The 17288-nt window shown below is 27.0% G+C and overlaps 1 protein-coding gene across 1 annotated transcript; it reads left to right on the forward strand.

Moving 5' to 3' along the window:
* The first annotated feature begins 5908 nt into the window (after nucleotides 1–5908).
* On the forward strand, nucleotides 5909–9826 carry LOC114193146 (PHD finger protein ALFIN-LIKE 4-like). The gene is made up of 5 exons (XM_028082851.2): nucleotides 5909–6169; nucleotides 6302–6334; nucleotides 7742–7970; nucleotides 9041–9173; nucleotides 9318–9826. The coding sequence occupies exons 1-5, from the start codon at nucleotides 6079–6081 to the stop codon at nucleotides 9585–9587; spliced, it is 756 nt and encodes a 251-aa protein (XP_027938652.1). The 5' UTR covers nucleotides 5909–6078; the 3' UTR covers nucleotides 9588–9826.
* Nucleotides 9827–17288: the final 7462 nt, after the last annotated feature.

Consider the following 17288-nt stretch of genomic DNA (forward strand, 5'->3'; position numbering starts at 1 on the left):
TAAAAAATTTATAAAATATATATATTTTTAAATATTTGCGGGTATCGGGTATCCACGGGTACCCACGGGTTTTAAAAATATCCGCGGGTATTTTTTAAGCGGATACCCGACAGGTAAACGAGGGGTAGCGAGTGGAGTTTTTTTTTGCCGGGTCGAGTTGCGGGTAGGCACTATTCATGCCCGACCTGACCCGACCCGTTGTCATCCCTAATTTGAGTGGATATGAGTGGAAAATTTATGAAAATTTGTGTATGACCTGATTGATAAAATTTAATAAATTATAATTTTTAATAGAATAAATTGTATGATTACCATTTTACCCTTCAATGTAAATAGAAGAAATGATATTCAAATAAAATTAAAAATGTTATTTAAAATTTAAAAAAAAATATAATTTATTCATATTATAATTAATAACTTAAAATAATTATTATTATTCTCAATTATAACTTGAAATAATTTATAATATAGATGGTTTAATTTTAGCTCCACATTTATTTAAATATATTTTATTTTATAGAATTAATTTATTTACAAAAGATATTTATTTGAATAATGATTATTATTATATAATACTAATTATTATAATAATTAAAATTAAAATTTTATCTTTATATAATAATATACAGTATTATTAATATTCATAATTAAATATAAGTAAATTAAATTGTTAAAAGAAAGGGATAATAAAATAATTTTAATACGATGATTTGACTTTTCCTGCACATATCTTCATTTTAGAGATGGTCAAATTTTGCAACTCACCTTCAAATTCACACTTTTAAATCAGCACAAACAAATAAATCCAAACATATTTTTAAGTCACTTTCCATCCATATCAACAATATTCCTGAAGCATCAAGGATTAAACTCTCAATATAATTCTTGTTTCTATCCTGTATTACATTAAAACTCACGTAACATTAATTATCCATCTTATCCACTGTCGACGCAAGTACCTGAGGAGAAAATTGTGGTGAAGGTTTTTTATTTTCATTCTATACAATTAAAATAGTGTTTCTTTTTTACCATTATATATATATATATATATATATATATATATATATATATATATAAATTTATATATTATTATATATATAAGTTTATCTGTAATCGTAATTAAATTTACATATTTTATATTTTATATGATTATATGTACATATTTACGTATATATATATATATATATATATATATATATATATATATATATATATATATATATATATATATAATAACTAGACAAAAAATATTTTATTGCAGTTTATACATAAAAGTATTATAATTTATTTTAATTTGAAATATATTATTTTGTGGTAATATTTTTATTGTAATTATTTTAATTGTAAATATTTAATTAATTTTGATTTCCTGAATATTTATAATTTCTATATTTATATATTTACAAATTCTTAATTTATACTAGATATAATATATATAAAAAGTAATGTATAAAAACGATGTTAATATACTAAAAATATCGTGGTTTAAATTTTGAGATGTTACATGCTTTCTAATTTTGATGTTGCCCAACGACAAGCTGGCTTGCCCAACGACAACAAAATTAGAGGCTTATTATCAAAGTGGCATTGAGGTCATGACAATTATGCTTGACAATATCAAAGTGTTAATACCCATCCTCATTAAGCTTTGATTGAGTAATTTGACACCACTTGAGTCAATCCTCACTTATTAAACATCTTAATATTTCAAATTTTCAAGTTCTTAACTCAAGTTAAGGGATCTCAAAGGGACATTTGTAACCAAAACCATATCAAGATTATTGCGTTTCTAACAACCTCAACATAGAAAATTCACAACTTAAATAGTTTCAATATAATACAATTAGTGAAACTTAGGAGTAAACAACATTTTAGGTTCAAGATTACACAACAATCAATTCTTAACCAACAATTAGCATAATTTCAACATATAAAAACTTGAATTAGCTTCCTGGTAAAACAATTCTAACAACTCTAGATGCTACAAAGTCCTCATCTCCACATGATACTCTATCTACACATAGAAATATCACACGAATGATCAAACCACATTATGATCATTTATTAGTAGATACTCATATAGAAGACTATACAACCACATGTAAGCGGTAAAAACTCGCATGCAAAGAGAAGACTAAATAGACCAACGAAAATAACATAAAATATACTTACTTACTTAAATTGAGAAATTGTTCGAGTGAAAAGAAAGAGCTTGCTGAGAGGATCACTTCGATGCTTAAATCTTCAAATAAATGAATAAAGAATAAGATAGATAAGAGGGAAGGTAGAAAGCTATAGAAAAGTGGTTTAAAGAGACATAATGTATTTTAAAGTAATGAAACTAATTTTTAAATTTTCTATCTATAATTAAGCAATTTGATATTAAAATAATTGAGTCTCACTATTTTTTAAAATATTGTAAATTTTAAAATACCATTTTTTAATCCTTACACCGTACAACTTAAATAATTAATTTTAATATAATACGCATTTAAATATATGGTATTCAAATTTAATATAGGCAAAATGAACATTATTTAACTAAAAATTTAATAAGACTAAAACTTATAACAATAAAATTATATATATATATATATATATATATATATATATATATATATTAATTAGTGAAAACACATATATTCTTTTTTATAATAATAGAAAAAAAATATTTTTATTTTTATTATTATTATGATTATAAATATAAATAGTTTTATTATTTTTTATTTAGCTTGTAGGTAGTTTTGTAATTAAAAATGGTTAAATTTAAAACAATGTTTAAATTAAAAAAAGTCGATTAAATTAAAAGAAATTGTCGGTTAAAGAGTAAAACTAATAAAATAATTGTTTTTATTAAAATAAATCTATAATTTAAAGGATAAGATTGAAAAATAAATATGTACACCAAAACTCAAATATATATATATATATATATATATATATATATATATATATATATATATATATATATATATATATATATATATATATATATATATATGTCCACCAGGGAAAAACAAATACGCTACGTGTTATAACTTCTTTTAGTATTATAACAAAATTTTATACAATTATAAAATAATTTTATTAAAATAATTATAAAGATATATTATTTTGCATAATTTTATACTATAAATAATTATTTAAATTTAAAAAATTAGTTAGTAAAAGAATAAAATAGTAAAATAATTATTTTAATTTATAAAATAATTAAATTTGGATTAACAATGGATAAAGATGTAAATATAATTATTTAACTTTAAAATAATGATTACTTAAAGATAAAATTGAAAAACATTATGTATAAAATAAATCTTCTTTACACACACTCATATATATATATATATATATATATATATATATATATATATATATATATATTATAGGTTAATTACTCGGATATACTCACTTTAGTACGGGTGTATCAATTTGGTACCCGCTTTTAAAAATGTGTCAATTGTATTCCAACTTTTGAGAAAGTGTTTCAATTGGGTCTCTTTCAGACGAAGTTGACTAATGTCGTTAGTCAACGTGTCACGTGTTAATATGTGGTTTTTTTGATTTTTTTAATTCTTTTTAAATTTTTTTGAAAATTTTAATTTTTTTAATTTTTGAAAAAAAAAATGGCACATGTCAGGTCCCTATGTGTGACACGTGACATTGCAATGCCACGTGTTAGTGTCATTGTCAGATGTGATTGTGTTGATTTCGATTTACACCCTATATATGCCTTTTTGTTTCAATTTGGTACCTACTTATGTGTATTTGATTCAATTTTGTCCCAATTTTTTTAATAAGTAAAATATTTTTGTAATCCATTTTTTTAAGATTAAAACTAATTAAGTATAAAATGTGATGGCCTCCCTTGATTAAAACCAATTTCAGACCAAATTTATTATTTTTATAAAATATTGTACTGATATTTTTTATTAAAAATGACTTTGTAACATATTACTTTATTCATTACTTTTTTATTACGTACTCATGTTTTGTTAATTATTTTTTTCCAAAATAGAATAATATTATCTCTTACTAATTTTAAACCAAAATTTCTATTTGTCTGAATGTTATACTAATTTTTTTTTATTAAAAATGATTTAATAAAATGACTTTTACCACTAAATTTTAATATAAATATCAAATACATAATTTTTGTAAAAATTTTATACTTAATTACTTTTAATTTTATAAAAAATGGATTTTAATTATTAAAAAAAATTAGGTCAAGATTGAATAAGATATACATAAGTAGGTACTAAATTGAAAGAAAAGACATATATGGGGACTAAATCGAAATCAACACAATGACATATGATAGTAACACTGACACGTGGCATTGCAATGTCATGTGACATTGACAATGCCATGTGTCACACACAGGAACCTGACACGTAGCATTTTTTTTTTCAAAAAATTAAAAAAAAAATCACAGTCTGACATGTGGCAAGTTGACTAACGACGTTAGTCAACTCCGTGTGAAAGGAACCTAATTGAAGCATTTTTTCAAAAATTGGGATGCAATTGATATTTTTTTAAAAGCGGGTACCGGATTGACACACTTGTACCAAAGTTGGTACCATCCGAGTAATTAAACCTATATTATACTTCTATTTATATTCAATTATATTTTAAAATTAAAAAATAAAAATAAAAATAAATGATTTGAAAGCTAAAATAGTATTATATATTTTTAACAAAATTAAGTTTATTTAATTAATATTTTACATTGAACTTTATTTAAAATTGTTTTAAAGTTGTCAATAGAAAATAATGTTAATAGAAAAAAAATTAAAATATTTTATACACAAATGTTTGAATTGGTGTAAAAATAACTATTATAAAAATTTTAAAAATACTTTTAACTAGTTCATGTAACAATAAAAAACATATAAATTTGAAATTTGAAAACAATTTTAAAGTAAAGTTGAATGTGAAACACAAATTTAAATAAACTTAGTTATGTTAAAAATATATAATAAAAATATCAATTTGAATAAAAATATCAAATTTAATAAAAATATTTGTATAAAATTTATAATAAAATTTATTTTTGTTTTAATTTAGAGAGGGATGAAATTGCACTGTTGTTACAAAAATAAGAACTAAATTGAGACAAAAATTAGAATACATGGACCAAATTGAGAATGAAGAAATTACACCTAGCATAATACTGACACGTCGCATTATCACTGTCACATCACTTTGTCACTGCCACGTGACACGACGATAACATGTGGCAAATTTTTTATTTTTTTTAAAAAATAAAAATAAAATAAAAAAATCCACGAACTGACACATGACACCTTCATATAACACTGTTACTGTACCACTATCAAAAATGACTAAATTGAGATTAAATTTTCCAAAACAGAGACCATATTGAGATAAAAAAAATAAAAAGACTAAATTAAAATTTTGTTACGAAAATGGAAACTAAAAACATACTTAAACTTATATTTTTAATGTAATCATTATTATGAATATATATTTTTCTAAGTATATAAAGGTACTAAGTTGTTCTCTGCCACTGACATTTAATAATAATAATAATAATAATATGTTAATTTAATGAAAATAATAAATGCTAACTATTAATAATGATATAAAAATATATTTAAATACCCAACATTTATTCAACAATAAATACTACTATTACTTCTTCTTACATTAATTAATACTAAAATTACTTTAACCATAAAAGGCCTCACCCGAACCAGAATTGCTCCGGTGCTCGACATAAGACACACTCAAGTTTTTGTTTTTTTTCTTTTAAACGTAAAAAGTGCAAGAAAAAAATAAAAACGTATCCGGTTCAAGTGTGAAACGGATTCGATGGGCTTTTATCAAATCCGGTTAATTCAATCCAATTGTTTCCGATTCAAATCCGGGTTATAAAAAGCCTGTGTTTTCTCTGTTTCACTATTACTACACTACTCCTATTTTCATGTGTGTTGTGTTGTGTTTTGTTTCACACACTACACACAGAAACATAAACATAGAGAGTGAGAAAAGGGTCAAATAGTTTACTTGTTTTTCTTTCCCTCCATTCTTTTCAACTCTGCAACACTGCCTTCGGACATGGACGCAGGATACAATCCTCGTACGGTCGAAGAGGTCTTTAGGGATTTCAAAGGTCGCAGAGCTGCTCTGATTAAAGCTCTCACCACTGGTTCTTACTTCTTATCCTTTTCCATTCCAATCCTTTCTTTTTCTTTGCGTTTAAAGAATAAAAAATTGAAAAGAATTGACCTTTTTCACCTTCCTAATGTTTTTCTTTTCCACTTCTATGTGGGTATTCCAGATGTTGAAGAGTTCTACCAGCAGTGTGATCCCGGTAACGTTTTGTTCCGTACAAAACTGTTTTTTTGTTGTTTTTATTTTGGTCGGTTTTTATGATGTATCTTTTCCAGTCTGGTCCATTGAATTGGGTTGATTTCTGAAGTGGAAAGTGAAGATTATTTTGAGTTTGGGTTTTGTTGGTTTCAATTTGGAGAGAAATTTGAATTTAGGTGGGTGCGAAACTATGTTTGGATTAGATTTTGGGAAGTACTTTTGAGAATTGGAACGCACAATAACGAATTCCAGTGCAGCACACGACTGAGGGGAAAAATGTTGCTTTCGGAGTAAAAGTATTTTTGGGTTGTCCCAGCTTCAATCCCAACATGCACTGGGGATGGGATTTTCGAACTTTAATTTTGAAAATATGGGAAAGCGTGTATACCTAATTTTCTTACTCTGACAATTTTGTAATGGCTATTCGTTGAAGTTTACATTTTTCTTATCTAATAAACACTGTGCTCGTGCAATGGGGTCATTAGAGGATTTCTATTTCTATTTCTTTGTAGTTGTTATGTAGCTATAATGTAGCATGGACTGAAGTTGCCTTATGCTACCATAAATGGAAGAAACTCAATTGAAAAATATTCAGTTGGTAGCTTTCAAATTTAGCGTGCATCATTATGTTTCATTGTACTTGGGCCCATAATTTGTTTGCCTGACAGGGCTATGCTTGCACCTGTTAAAATATGGTGAAATGGTTTCATTTTGCCACCCTTCCTTTCATATGAAGTATATTTGGTGGGACTCAGAATGAAGCTAAATTTTATTTGCATTTTATATTCTTTCAGGACCATTTGTTCTAATCCTTACCCTTTTGGGATGTATGAATATGACATGACTCTAAATGAGTGCCTGTGTGCTTGTTATTACTTGATATATTTTTTGTTTAATGTTAATGTACTTCAGACTCACCTTTCGTAAACTATGATTTTGGGTTAAAGGGGTGTGCTAATAGCCATTAGGTTGGTCTTTAATGGACTGCAGCCAACGCATGATATGTAGATCTCTTGGGTATATTTGGGAGTTGGAAGGGGAAGTAATTGTAAAAAAAATGATGAGGAAGTGTACGAGCCTTTTTTGGATGTTTAATTCAAAATAATGAAAGATTCTAGGATTGTGGGTTATGAGACTGTCTTATCCCCTCCATAAGGAAAAACCTCAAATGCCAGGAATCTTTTAAATTTCATTTTTCTGCCTATCCAATGTAATTAATGCCGTGAATGAATATTTTCTTTTGGGGTATTTGATCTAATGTGTGATTGATATAAGCTGTTTCAACAGGCTACCATAATGCCATAACTCAGTTGCTGATTATAGTGTTGTTCTTATTGCATTTAACAGTTCTTAGTATTTGTTGAAAATGAGACTTTAAATGTGAACTTATATGAGCTCTGTGGTACAGAGAAGGAAAATCTTTGCCTTTATGGATTTCCAAGTGAGCAGTGGGAAGTCAATTTGCCAGCTGAGGAGGTGCCTCCAGAGCTTCCAGAGCCAGCATTAGGCATTAACTTTGCCAGAGATGGGATGCAAGATAAGGACTGGCTGTCTTTGGTTGCTGTACACAGTGATGCTTGGTTACTTGCTGTGGCTTTTTATTTTGGTGCTAGGTTTGGGTTTGACAAGGCTGATAGGTACGTACTTTCCTTTCTCTTCTACATATATGGGTTTAGATTATTATTTTTTTAGGATCATTGGATGTTGTTTTCACATTATTCTAAATTTTAAACTCAAGGATACTTGAACCTATTCTTTGAATATGATTCTTTTGCTGTTTTGCTTGCATGTAAATTAACAAGAGTATTGGAGTAAAGAAAGAATTGATTAGACACAAAAGTGTAATAGGGAGTATCAGATTTTCTAGTGCGTAATGTCCTCAATTTCCTCTTGTAATGTTGTCTACCTGGACAGTCACTATTAGTTATCCGTATGGTGTTATTTGGTTCGGTTGAGGAAAAGATAACTGAGTTGAAATAAAGTAGGGACGTGTTGAATTGTTAATGGGAATTTTTGGTTGGTGTCTTCATTACTCTACTTTGGAGTCCATGTTATGCTCAAGTTATTTTTGGTCGTTAATTTTGAAACTCTGAAATTTTTGAAAGATGTTTATTACCTTTTAATAGTTCCTTGATGGTTTTTCACTATCTGATTCTAACAAAATCAGATGGAAGGATACTGGAGAGGGTATGAATAATATCATACACCCTCACCACCATGTGTTTCCATAAGATACTTGGGAAGTTCAATTTTTTCTGTTACTTGTGCACATAATTACTAGATTGCAACGTATGAATATGATAGTGTAACAGGACTAGTTATGAGGGGTAGAACATGAGAGTGTTTTTTTAGTCCCCATTCAGTCTGTTGAACTGTTTTCTGTTTCTGAATAATTTTTTTCATTTTAGAAGAAAACCCTTTTCCCATGACCTAGGTACCCATCTAATGCTGTACGGCTCAAATTTTAAGAAGTATTAACTAGAGAATCTTTTGCTTTTAAGAAAAGCAAACTTTTCTATACCTGTCTTGAATTCATTTCTTAGCAATTCTAATTAAAGATGTTGATGTGTTTTTCTATCTCCCCTAGTTTGTCAACAGTGTTTCAGTTTGCATTCTTTTGTGACTTGTTGATTATTTTACCTATCTTAGTTGTGATTAATTGGAGAAGTTGGCATCTTTCAGTAATATTTATTTTTCTTCCATGCAGGAAGCGACTATTTAACATGATTAATGATCTTCCAACTATATTTGAGGTTGTTACTGGGATGGCCAAGAAACAAGGAAAGGAAAAGTCATCAGTTTCAAATCATAGCAGTACCAAATCAAAATCAAACTCTAAGGTATGTGTTTGAAAACCTAGCTGCTTTTACATGCAGTCATTAGAACTAGGAGTGAAAAAGTATTCTGCTATTTGTAATGTGATCTGGTTTCTGATCAGTATTTGACTATATTCTTTTTCTGATCTTCTGGGTTGGCAAATGCAGCGAGGTTCTGAATCAAAGAACACAAAAGCAATGCAATCAAAAGACGAGGATGATGAGGGTGTGACTTTGGAAGCTGAAGATGAAGAGGAGCATGAAGAGACTTTCTGTGGGGCATGTGGAGAGAGCTATACTTCTGATGAGTTCTGGATTTGCTGTGACATTTGTGAGAAATGGTTCCATGGAAAGTGTGTGAAGATTACACCTGCAAGAGCTGAACACATCAAGCAGTACAAATGTCCATCCTGCAGCAACAAGAGAGCTAGACCTTGACCATGTGGCTAGCATGGTTGTGACTATAATCTTGGCAATTTTATGACTACTAATTTGTTTAGTAGGTCAAGTTTATTAGTCTTGCTGTGAATTTCAGGTATATTATTCCAGATAAAAACATTAGGTTTATGAGCTGCTGTTGATTTACCTACCATTAGGATAGTTATTTCATAAGCAGACTTTATGTTTTTGTTAAGTACTTTCTTAAATTTAATGTAGTTGTAACTGTGTTGTGTCCATAGCTTGCTCAAGTTCATACTCACATCCCTTGTCATAGGAATCTCTTTTCAATTTTTTCACTTAACCTTTTTCGAATTCAAGTTCATTTTCTAAACGTTGGTGAAAATATTGAATGTGTAACCTCCCAGCTTTGTTAAATAGAGCATGCTCAAATTTGGAACATTTGAAGCAAGTTTTTATAAAATGTAGTGTTTGAATTAGTTTACTTATAGCCAAAATAATTGCCGTAATTCTTAGGAGAATTTCTGAGAAGTTTTCTTTTAATACTGAGCAAATAATGTGCACATATTTTAGCAACTAAAATGAATTGTGTTTTAATTTTTAATCTGTAACAGTGACAAAATACTCATTTATAAAACAGTGGATTTACTTTACTATGATTTTTTAAATAAAATACTTTTTTTGTTAATAAAACCTTTACATTTTTTTATCTCGTCTTCAGGGATACAAACATTAAAAACAAAACTTATTCATTTCAATATTATAGATTTGACTCCTCACTTATGAACGTAAAATTTTATCTAAGGTTTTTGAATTCATGTTATGCTGGTATAATTAAAAACTTCTGTGAGGTGGGCACGTAATCCTTAAACTAAAGTATTAACAATTATGTCATCATTGGCTAATGCATCGCTTTAGCAATTTTTAACCTAAATTGTTCAACAATGATGAACGATGTTTGTTCCTTATGATTGTAAAAAACATAGTCATTTTCTTTCTTTGGTGAACAAAAAAAAAAAAAAAGAGTTGGTACTTGGTAAACCTCATAAACGAAACCTATATTAACGTCTTCTTCTTTACAAGATCATGAAAATGCCTTGTTAAAGCCTTTCATTGTTACATTATGAAAGTAGGGTTTTTGCTCATCCTCTTCTCAAAACTCATGCTAAAGTTTGAGATTTTTGTTGCAGTACTTTTGGCTACTTGATGATAGTGAACACTTTGTTTCATGGGTAGTTTCAAAATTGAATCTTGAATGATTTTCTTTTGGGGTGGTAAGATAAGTTGAAGAATGGTCCATTGCTAAAGGTTTGACCTTTATTGTCTTGTTTAACATGTCATTCTCAAGGGTTGACTTGACCCTTTTAGGAAAGATCCTATCTTTGGTGAACATAGTCATGGTGGACCAAGTTGTCCTTCAAAATTTTCATAATTATGTTTATAGTTAATCTTTTTTGTCTCTATTAAAGTAGAAGAAATACATTAGTCACAGGTTCTCTTAAAACTATTGTATTTTTTTCAGTGAGAGGCTCAATTTGAATTCTGAGTTCAAATTGGCTTTAAGGGTCAGCGTTTCAATGTTATTATTATATATGGGTTTGACACCATTTGTGTTTTTTAATATATTATTTCCGTTGCTGAAATAAAATATTTTTTTTTTTTGTATTGATTAGATATTTGTAAGTTTGAAACAAATCCTAGCAGAGATACAACTAACAAGACTCGAGCCATTCTTGTGGAACGGTAGGAGAGTGACATTTATTAACTACACTAATCTTTATTAATTTGATTGATATGTTTTAATAATATTTACCTTCCTTTAGAAGATATTTTTTTTTTATGTAAGTATGTTAAATTCAATATCTTCTGAGAGACAAATTTTTTACCCATATTTGATGGATTTTTCCATACTTAAATGACGACTTATAATTTCTTTCACTATAAGGATTACTTATATATTTTTCATACTTCTAATTAAGAAACTCATAGCATATTATTTTATACACTTGAAAATTAAATTTCTAATTGTATTATTGAAAAGTAATAGTAATCACAAACCTACATTGATAGATACGTTTGTGTGATTTTTTTATATATTTACTTTTTGGACGACACTTTTTTTTAATGAACTTCATGTATCACAATGTATTCAGACATGTAAAGATTGATATCTCAAACACGTTATTACATGAAAAATATTATTAAAAAGGAAAAACAATAACAAAAAATATGGGGATCAAACCAAATTCATATAAAAAAAATACACACAATCTTTTAAAAGAAGTTAAACAAATATAAGCATAGTAAATTTATATCATTTATAATGAATTTTATTTTCTAATTCTAAAAGTCAACTTATTCGCACATTGATTTTCTTCTCTAAAAATATGAGAACACTTACTTCATTCTTTTGCTTATCTTCAAACATTTTTTCCATTTCCTCTAAGAGACTAAATAACAATTTGAGAAACATAAAAAAACCTTACATGACAATACATATCACTTTCAAACCAAATATATCTAAATTCAATTGTCTGAAATTGTTTAATTGTATGAATATCTTCCATAATTTCAATATATAAAGAATTCTATACTTCTAAAAAAAAGCAGAGAAAACTACTAATATATTCACCTATATATATCACTTCTAAAACAACCAACACAAACCTCAAGAATAAGACTTCCAAGTTGTAATTAATATTCACATTAACCTAACCAACGTCAATAAATTGTCAAAGGACTTGTATATGAGAAATATTTCTCATGGATTTAATGATCATATCAAAAGATTTTAAAAAACTCAAATTTATTTTCTAAGTATTTGCATATATTTAATTCGTATTGACGACATGAATAAGATTGTAAGAGTAACTTTATATAATAATAATAATAATAATAATAATAATAATAATAAATATCAAATGAGTAAATGTAATTTTTGATCAAAAGATTAAAATGAACATTTTTTTATATAATATAGTTATATAGTTAAATTTTTCTTTTCAATCAAACGTATTATCTTTTTGTTTATCGTGACATCAATATTTGTTTAACAGGTTGGCATTCAGAATATAAGAGTTAAAAGAATTATGAATGATAAATAAATTCGTATTTGTGAATATATTTTATCAATATCCACCGACTGAATTTGGATAATATTCAAAGTGCATGACACCATCACATTTCACCTGCATAAAAATACAAATCGGAGCAGATAACAGAGAGAAGAAAGGGGAAGGTAAGCACCAGTGGCAATGCCGCCAGCGAGTCAAAGTTTCGAACGAAAGGTGACGGTGTCGCTGCGGTTGCCACGACTCAAGGGAAAAGATGCGGCTAGTCATGGTATTGGACCTGGCGTACCTCGAGCAGAAGAAGGAAAAGGGCTAGCTTCGCCGGCGATGCTCTTTATCGGCCATGGCGAGGAAGAAGCTGCCCAGGTCTCGCAGGGGGAGGAGACGCGAAGAGGGAACGATTCGAGAGGCTTGGTTCTCGTCGGTGACACCTCTGGTGGTGGCTGGAGGCGACGGTGACGTCTCTCGGCGGCCGTTGGATGTGCGACGACGACGTGGTGGCTCGCAGGGGCAGCAGGAAGAGGCTGTTGAGTTGGAGAAGAAAGGCTCTTTGGGTTTGATCAGGGAACCTAATGTTGGGTCTTTCCTCCTCCACCTCCAAAATTTCTTCTACACCTCCGAGCTTTCTTTAAATTTTCAAAAAACCCTTTGATCAGCAGATACCACACCCTCAAAATTATGTTGACTTTTGGAAGTTAAAATTTTTAACTTTCAGAAATTAAAATATCAATTTTTAAAAGTCAAAATATATCACCGGAAGCCAACTTTCGAAAATCAAAATATATCATCGAAAATCGACTTCCGAAAATCAAAAATCATCACCAAAAATTGACTTTCGGAAATCAAAAAATATTCCCGGAAATCAACTTCTGAAAATCAAAAAAAATTCTACGGAAGTTGACTTCCATAAGTAAAAAATCAAATTTTATTTTAAATATTTTTAATTCTTTTTAAAACTGATATTTTTTAACTTTTTAATGATTTTTTTAGTTTATTATTTTATTTATTTTTTATGTTTTCAAATTTTTTAATATATATTTTTTTAAAATATTAATATGTATATATATAATTTTATTTTTATTTAATATACTAAAAATAAATATAAATATAAAAATAAGTAAAATTAAAATAATATTAAACTTTAAATAAAAAAAACTAAAAAATAATAAATTTATTCTGCTTCATTTAATTTTATTTAATATTTATATTCATTTTAAAATAATAAAACTTTAAATTGAAAAAAAAATAAAAAAGAAAACATATATACAAATAAATAAATAAATATATATATATATATATATATATATATATTATTTTTTTTAATTTTAAATTTCATTATTTATATATTATTTATATATGTTATTTTAAATATGATTTTTTTATTTTTTTTATTTTTATTAAATTTTTAATAAATTATATAAAAATAAATTTAAATTTAAAAATATAAAAAGATATATAATTGAAATGATTTTAAAAATTTGATTAAAATAAAATATTTAAATTTTAAACAAAATTCAAAAATTCAAATAACAGAAATTAAAAATAACAGAAATTATAATAATATCAATAAAATAAATTAAAATTAAAAAATATTTTAAATTAAAATAATAACATTAACTTAAAAACAAAATATATATATATATATATATATATTCAATTTTTTATTTAGTATTTTTATTATCTATTCTCCTTCATTTTATTTTATTTAATATTTAACTTTATTTTAAAAGAGTAAAACTTTAAATTAAAAAAAAATTAAAAAGAAAAAATATATATACACGGAAGTCGACTTCCGGTATTTATATATAAACGGATTTTGACTTCCGTTTATATATATATAGAAGTCGGACTTCCGATTCCTATGTATATATATATATCTTTCACTTTTTCTTAAATTTAAAGTTTTATTATTTTATTTTAAATTTTTTTAAGTTTTTTTAAATTTTTTTATTTAATATTTTTATTACTTATTTTTTTTAATTTTTAAAGTAAGATTTTTTAAAATTTATATGTTTTATAATTTTTAATATGTTTTTAAAAAATAAAATAAAATAAGTTAGAAAATATACATTTGAGAAAGAATTAAAAATATTTAAAATCACATAATTTTTTCACCTACGGAAGTCGACTTTCGATAATGTTTTTTGTTTTTCGGAAGTCGACTTCCGGTAATGATTTTTGACTTTTGAAAGTCGACTTCCGGTTATATATTTTGACTTCTGAAAGTTAACTTCCGGTGATATATTTTGACTTTCGGAAGTCATATATTTTGACTTCCAGAAGTTGACTTTCGAAAGTATGTTTGGGGGTGTGATGTTCGAGTTTCCTTAAATAGTAAAAGAGTATTTTGGGAATTTAAAAAAATTTTGGAGGTGCAGAAGAAATGCTTGGAGGTGTAGGAAGAAAGACACCCTAATTTTTAATGTTTAAAGGGTTGGCTCAACCCACTTTTACTCGTGGAACTCCTTTTTTTAAATCTCTGCCCCCCTTTTCTTGGTTGGATTGTTGTGTTTTTTTATTGGGTCAAACCAACATGTTTTTTTAAATCTCTGCAGCCCTTATCCTATTGGACCTCTTTATTTTTTCTTCCCGCACCTCCGTAATCTGTTAACTCTCCACCCATATGTTATGTGTTTGTTTTTAACTTGTTTTATTTTCTTGGTGCACCCCCCTACATTTGATAACCATGAACCTCTTTATTTGTATTTATCTTTGGGCCTATTTTGTTATTATGCTATGTGTACTTGAATGTTTACTAGCTCTACACCTCCTGTGTTATGTTGTATATGTTTTTGTTTACCCATTGCACCCCTGTTATTTATGCTATTTATGCTTTGCACTCCTTATGTCATTAGTCCTCATTTGTTGACTGCACCCTACTTTTCACAGTTCACACTCCTCCTTCTAGGTTCACTTTACTTTAGGTTTTTACTAGCTGCATCCTTACCTTTTGATAAACACACCCCATTTACTTCATTGATGCAACTCACACATTACTTATGCACTCTCATATTTCTTTTTTCCATTTTTATTTTAATTAAATCATTATAATATTCTTTCTAAAAAAGAGAAAACAAAATATTTGAAAACTATCAAAAATTACAAAAAAAAGAAAAAAATCTAAAAATGAATTTTTTTTCTCATTTAGTGTCTGTCCTATCGCCCGCAGCGTGTGACACTCATTTTCAAAAATACAAAAAATAATTTTGTATCTTTTAGTGTGTGTCCGGTCGCTCACACTGTGTGACACTCATTTTTAAAAATACAAAAAATAATTTTCTTTTTCTTTTTGGTTTATGTCCGGTCGCTCACGTCGTGTGACACTATTTTTCAAGTAATTCAGAAATACCAAGAAAAATACAAATGTTTCAAAATACAAAAACATCAATATTTTCAAGCAAAAAGTCTTTTTAAGAACTACATGATCCTTGATTCTCTAGTGTGAGATATGTAGGAGCAAGATCAATCTTTGTCAGGTTCACTTCCAAAAAATCAAATCATTTTCCAAATAGTTTTTTTTTTTTCAAATATATTTTAAAGAACTACGTAACCTTGATTTCTCACTTTAAATGAAAATACGTAGGACCAAAGTTAATCCTTGATTGACCCAAAAGTTTAAATAAATTATTTTTGTTTCTTTTTAGCATTTTTGTCTTATTATTTTTTTAAAAAAATTTAACATTTTAAACATGTCGACTTTGTATTTCTAATTAAAAGTACCCTCCTCGGAAAAACAAGAATAATATACTTCCTTAATGTATATTATTCTTGTAACTAGTAAAAATAATTTGAAATATGATATACATACAAAATCATGTTTATCTCTTTGTTACGCCGTTTATTATATTTCAAAATTTCGCCGTTGATTGTAAAACTTATTCTACATGTATCATTTTCCGTAAGAGAAGATGATAATATATATATATATATATATATATATATATATATATATATATATATATATATATATATGAAACAGAGTCTTTTTTTATAACGTATTAATTACTTAATAAAAGTTAAGGACTCTTAATGATACTAGTTATACGTTCGCCATTAATTGTCTATCTCTTCTATTTTTATTTTGTGAATTTTAATAATTTTTTTAAGAAATTTACAGAATGAATAAAATAATATTATATTAATATTTCAATTATTTACACTAAATCTAAATATAATTTGAAGTTTAAATTTTATTCACGATGACAAAAACTTTTACACTATTAGTCAAAACAGAATTATTTTAAATTTGGTTTGAAAGTATAGTAACAAAAATTATAGTTTTAACTTAAAAAAAATATTTTTATGAAATAATCAAGTATCATTTTAAAACACGATCATAATTAATTACAAAATACTAATTATTTTTTTTTGTATTTACAAGACAAGTGGCAAGATTTTGTGAGTAGTTTTGTAAGGCAGGTCGACTTCGACAACGGGAAGATTTACACTTTTTTATGAATAAAGCTTAAGTGAATTGTACTTTTTAGTGGAGGTCCTTATAAAGGGCTTTGCATGATAGGACTCTTGTCTGAGGTATTTGAGATATAATGACGAATAATTATCCCATAAGTGATTGGCCTCAATCACTGTATTATATAAATGCATATAACTGTGGAGCTTTAAAAGGTCATTGAAGCTTTTTTATTGGTACATACATTTAGAGATGACA

This window comes from Vigna unguiculata, chromosome 8 (assembly GCF_037176805.1).
Source record: "Vigna unguiculata cultivar grain cowpea cultivar isolate G323 ecotype 2 chromosome 8, ASM3717680v1, whole genome shotgun sequence".
Lineage (NCBI taxonomy): Eukaryota > Viridiplantae > Streptophyta > Magnoliopsida > Fabales > Fabaceae > Vigna > Vigna unguiculata.